The sequence below is a fragment of the Squalius cephalus genome, assembly GCF_949319135.1.
Source record: "Squalius cephalus genome assembly, chromosome: 2".
In the NCBI taxonomy this organism is placed as follows: Eukaryota; Metazoa; Chordata; class Actinopteri; order Cypriniformes; family Leuciscidae; genus Squalius; species Squalius cephalus.
The window spans coordinates 21,932,040-21,938,039 of record NC_137123.1 but is presented as its reverse complement, the minus strand read 5'-3'; the positions used below and the strand labels follow the sequence as shown (position 1 = coordinate 21,938,039).

The window sequence follows — 6,000 nt, the reverse complement described above, 5'->3', positions numbered from 1 at the left end:
GTTTGCCTAGTAGAATTGTTATATCGTGTTTTTTATTCATACCCTTTTCACATAAAGACCAATGTATTATTTTTTCTATTATTTTATTAAAAACTAAAGGGTCTTAAAGTGTTTCTGTCAGTGTGGGTTTCTTGTAACAACAAAATGGCTTCCTGCAGGTTACTCACAAAACAGCCTCACTGCATATTTTTTATTATGCTAAACAAAGATTATGCTAAAAAAGCAACATTTATTTTGCAAGAATTTCAGTCATTTGGTTATTATTTTTGGTTATTATTTTATATAATCTCCGAATAGCAAGACATTTGTCACTTTAAGCCTCACCAAAAACATCCAAATTAATTTTCAGAAACTGAAAATGTTCATTATTTTACTTTTTTCTTTTACTACAACTACACATTTATTTTAATACATTTTTTTTTTTTTTTTTTTTACTTTAACATCAAAACAAATGTTTAAAAATGTAGGAATATGTTTATCATAAAAGAGGTTTAAGAATTGCATTATACTGTATTTTTATGGGAATATAATAGCTTTTTTCCCCCACAATTTTTCCACAAGACTTTTTCTTTCAATTTATTACAATCTCTGAACACCTAGACACTTTTTACTTTAAGCCAAAAAAACAAAAAACATTTTCAATTTTCAGAAATTTAAAATATGTTCATCATAACAGAGGTCTTTGAAATGCATTTTCATGTTTTGTAATGAAAAAAGCATCTAATTAGAAACTCCTATGTCCTTAATGAATATAATTGTGGGTATTTTTCACCCTTTAAAAAAAGGATTTAAGTCTTTTAACAAGGCTTTTATTCATTCTTTTTTTTTTTTTTTTACGATATCTAAGCCCCACAAAAATATAGAAACAAAAGTTCAGAAATTGAAAATATGTTCATTTTGAATTGTATTTTAATGTTTTTTTATGAAAAAAAAAAAATAGCATCTGTCTAGAAACCACAAGGTGCTTAATGAATATAATAATATGTCTTGGAGGTATAGTGTTGAATTAGGGAACAGCCTAAAGACTGTTGACCTTTTCGTGCCTGGTGCTCCTGCCTGACCTTCTAGTGTAACTGGACCTCAGAAGCTGAGCCCGCCCAGCATTACCTGATCCACAGCTGTAGTGACACGACAAAGCGCTGCTGCACACCTGCTCAGGTGTCACTGTGTGCGAGAGAGAGAGAGAGAGAGAGAGAGAGAGAGAGAGAGAGAGAGAGAAGAGAGAGAGAGAGAGAGAGAGAGAGAGAGAGAGAGAGAGAGAGAGAAGAGAGAGAGAGAGAGAGAGAGAGAAGAGAGAGAGAGAGAGAGAGAGAGAAAGAGAGAGAGAGAGAGAAGAGAGAGAGAGAGAGAGAGAGAGAGAGAGAGAGAGAGAGAGAGAGAGAGAGAGAGAGAGAGAGAGAGAGGAATGAGAATAAGATATGAAGTCAGTCAGAAGGAAAGTTCTCTTGCTCTCCAGTTAGTCACCTTCATATTAGCCCTCAATTTCACTTCATTTCTCAATTCCTCCAAAGGTAATTTCACAGGCGGTCACTTGGATTTGGAGTCACTTGGAATATTTCATTCTTCATTCTTTCTAACAAGGATTAAACAGACCGAGGGCCTTGGATTCCCATTCACGTCATCACTTTTTCACTTCCTAAGTAGATCGGTGTCACTGTCGTCTCTCATTTGCCTCGTTCATCCAAGATGAGAGGATGAGAGAACAGTCATGGCTTCTTATTCCCAGAGCACAGGAGAGACGGAGCGGCCGGGTTCAGAGGGAGGAAGCCGAGAGGAGAGGGTAAGGAAGCATGACCAGCGGTGTTTGCTGGTGTCCTTGTGTTTCAGACACTTTTAAATTGTATCAAGGTTGACAAGGCGCGTCTATCACATCAGCCGCCACATACCCTCTCTCTGGTGTCACTCCATCCATCATGCTCTTTTTTTTGTCAGTACACTGTGAATACACTTGTGTGTACAACTTAATTGTGAAAGTGTACTTGGTGTAAAGCTTTCAACCATTTCTTTTTTTGGTCTGGTAGAATTTAAAAAAGTTTTGTTAGAGAAATGAATGAATGAATTTATTTTCAAAAAAAAAAAAATATTTTTTCCTAAACAAAAATAGATTATGTCAACTTATGGATGTTTATCCCCCCCACATAGACATTTTAAAGTCTCTTATGCTAACCAAGGCTACATTTATTTGTAAGGTAAAAACAGTAATATTGTGAAATATTATTACAAACTAAAATAATTGTTTTCAATTTGAATATATTTTAAAATGCCTGTGATGCAAAGCTGAATTTTCAGCATCATTACTCCAGTCTTCAGTGTCACATGATCCTTCGGAAATCATTCTACAATGCTGATTTGATGTTCAAAAAATATTTCTTCTTATTATCAATATTTAAAAAAGTGGTGCTGCTTAATATTTTTGTGGAAACAATGGCACACTACCATTCAAAACTTCACCTTTTAATAACAGAGCAATGTTCACCTTTTATGATGAACAATGTTGCTGCCAAATATTTATGTGAAACCATAAACTACCATTAAAAATTTTGCCGTAATTTCACATTTCTTAGTAATGACAAAATACATTTATTTCAACAAGACTCATTAAATTTGAATTTATAAAGTTTTCTATTTCCAAAAAAACATTCTATTCATCAATGAATCCTGAAAAAAAAAAAAAAAAATCAATCACGGTTTCTTAAAAAATATTAAGAAGCAAAACTATTTTAAACATTAATAATAAGAAGAAACATTATTAATATCTGAGCAGCAAATCAGCATATTAGAATGATTTCTGAAGGATCATGTGACACTGAAGACTGGAGTAATGATGCTGAAAACTCATCTTTGCCATCACAGGAATAAATTCCATTTTAAATTTATTAAAATAGAAAATAGTTTGTAATAATTGTAATAACATTTCTTTGTTTTTACTGTATTATTGATCAAATAAATGCAGGTTTAGTGAGCATAAGAGACTTTAAAAACATAAACCAACAACAATATAATTATTCCAAAAAATGTGAGCGGTATCCCTTGATATAATTTAAAAGTGTTTCTTTTTCGTCAGTCTTCTCACCAACTTTCTCAGGATTTGATAGAGGACGGCACTGAATCTAGAGCTCTTGAGCTGGTCTCCATCACAGAAGAGGACCTTCCCATTGTGGAGACCCCCAATACTTTCAACGTGAGCTCCTTCAGCAGTCAAAACAGCCATTCCATTCACTTCTACGACCCGGGCACGCAGGACCCCCACGTCCCGGTCGAGCTGCCTACTGTGGCGTCAGCTCCACTGCCTGTGTACAACAAAGTCCACAACATTCAGATCCCACCCAGCCCAGGTGTGCCCGTCATCAAGGTCCAGCCCTTCCTGGATGGTAAGCAGGCTTCTCGCTTTCTTGGTGTGTCACAGTGTGTAAGTAAATTGGAATGGCTTCGGTGTGTGGTTTACATGGCCACCTCAGTTACTTGAGGTGTTAAAATGTGATCTAATCAGTCTTACACCACTGGCAGCACTGGCCTTCAGCAGACTGATTTATTCAATCAATTATTCAATCTCTCTCTCTCTCTCTCTCTCTCTCTCTCAGGAAAGGACCTGTCAAACTTGAAATCTTTGTGTTGGCCGTATGTGTCTCGCAGATTGCTGGCTCTGCTTATCATCTTGGTCTTGCTTATAGTCTTGATTCTGTCTCTAGGAATAGGTTTGGGAGGTGAGAGTGTTTTTTTGAATAATTTGTCTCTTATGCTCACCAAGGCTGCATTTATTTGATCAAAAATACAGTAAAATCCAGTCATATTTTGAATGACTTATTTGCATATATCTTAAAATGTAATTGTAATTTTCAGTATCATTACTCAGATATTAAGCAGCAACATTTTTCATCATAAAAGGTGAACATTGATTTAAAAAAAAAAAAAATCTTGAGTTTTAAATCAGCATATTAGAATGATTTCTGAAGGATCATGTGACACTGATAATGATAATTGAAAATTCAGCTTTACATCATAGGAATAAATTACTCTTTAAAATATATTCACATAAAAAAAGCAGATATTATAAATTGTATACAGTATATAGACAATAAAAGTCAAAGAAAAGTCCACACCATGATGAAAATAAATGTATGTGTACTCACACATACATTTATTTTCGTCATGGTGGGGACTTTTCTTTGACTTGTGTGTGTGTGTGTGTGTGTGTGTGTGTAAAGGTAAGTTACTAGTGTCTTCCTTACTATTGAAACTCATCTTGAGCATCGGGAACTGTAAATGTTTAATGAGCTCCACCTATGACAGTAGGTCACTGCTAACAGATGGTTGTTTTAAGTTGTCTTAGAAAGGAGTGTGTGTTTGTGTGTGTCGGTCACCATCATGCATTTTGAAAGCAGTCTCTTTGTCTCCAGTGGGTCTGGAGAGTTGCTCAGGAAAGTTTCACTGCGGGTCGTCGGTTCGGTGTATCAGTAGAAAAGCTGTGTGTGACGGAGTCGAGGACTGTGGAGATGGAGAAGATGAACTCAACTGTGGTGGGCTGATCCTGTCCGTCTCTTCCTGACTTTAAGCACAAAATCAAAAAATTCACCCTATGTATTGTTTTAATACACGTTACTGTGAATGATGCATGTCATTCCAAAGAAAAAACTTTTTGTCATCAGCCCATCTATAAGCAGATCTTCCAAGTCAGACCCCAGATGTTAACCACTGACAGCATGTGAAGTGTGCATGTCTTAACTGACCCGCATCTCTCTCTCTCTCTCTCTCTGTCTCGGTCTCAGTGCGTGTGAGTGGCAGAAGCTCTGTGCTGCAGGTGTTCAGCAGGGGCTCGTGGAGGACTGTGTGCTCTGAAGGCTGGGATTCTCGCCTGGGCTCCTTAGCCTGCAGACAACTGGGATACAACAGGTACAATCAGGATTACAATGAATCTTTATAATGTAAGTATGTCGGGGCAGATGGATTGCCTTCAAGATAATATTTGAAGGCCCCCTTCAAATAAACCTATATATTTCTCTTGTATTTCTGCTATAATTACAAGGCTGCTTGTTTTCAAACTTTTTTTTTTTTTTTTTACAAAAACTTGTCAATAGATTCAATTTAACCAACTATAAAAATGAAATGAAATTTTGCAAAAAATAAAATAAATAATAATTCAGATTAAACTAAATTGAATAAAAATTCCAGTCATTTAAATTTCAGTTTCAAGAGCTGAATGTTCTTTAGGGTTTCCGCTCTTTTTGACTTAAATTATATGTATAGGTTATATATCTCTCTCTTTTGTGATTTACCGGATAAGGATTACGGATTAGGAAATATATATATATATATATATATATATATATATATATATTACTCACAATTTCAATCCAATATAATATTTCTAACGAGGAACTATATTATATATATATATATATATATTAAATTCATAAAAATTTCCATGGCATTTACACATTTTGGGTCTTCATTTCTGTTAACTAACAGCCATCATCACCGCCCATGTCTGCTATTTAGGAAAAATTCATTTTTCAGAGCAAAGCAGGGATTGTATCGTATAAAAAATTGTGTCGTATAAACAGCCCCTTTTTTCCTCGTCTGATTCAAAATGATTGAACGCGATATTATGATCTAGCCTTTATTTTAGCTTCGTGAGACTTACATCAGATTGGTTGTTTTGTTTTAGCAATCTAAGCAACATTCAAATGTTGTTTTAACCCAATGTGGTCCAAATGTAAGGTTGAATGATGCAAATCTTTTCTTTTTTGAATCCGACTTTCCTTTCAAACAAGCAAAAATGATAATTTAAAGCCCTTTGTTCACTATGATATTAATAGCGGTTGCTCTTTAGCTTACAAATGAGCATTTCAGTCACTCTATTTCTCAGGTCTAAATCAAATAGACTCAAGCCTGAGGAAGAAGTATTTAGGCCAAAATACTGTCAAATAAGATCAGTCCAGTGACTGACGCTTTACATAGCAGATCGTTCAGTACTGAAGTGTCTCTGCAGATATTGATGTT

General features: G+C 35.1%; 1 protein-coding gene across 1 annotated transcript in view; it reads left to right on the top strand.

The window, feature by feature from the left end:
* Positions 1–1,642: 1,642 nt before the first annotated feature.
* tmprss3b (transmembrane serine protease 3b) overlaps positions 1,643–6,000 on the top strand; it is a gene marked incomplete at its 3' end in the record, with an annotated part of 17,219 nt that continues 12,861 nt past the window's right edge. Inside the window, exons 1-5 of the mRNA XM_079864845.1 lie at positions 1,643–1,780; positions 3,065–3,371; positions 3,582–3,704; positions 4,398–4,517; positions 4,767–4,890. Of these exons, the coding sequence (XP_079720971.1) occupies positions 1,709–1,780; positions 3,065–3,371; positions 3,582–3,704; positions 4,398–4,517; positions 4,767–4,890 (746 nt within the window). The 5' untranslated portion in view covers positions 1,643–1,708. The remainder of the gene's footprint in view (positions 1,781–3,064; positions 3,372–3,581; positions 3,705–4,397; positions 4,518–4,766; positions 4,891–6,000) is intronic.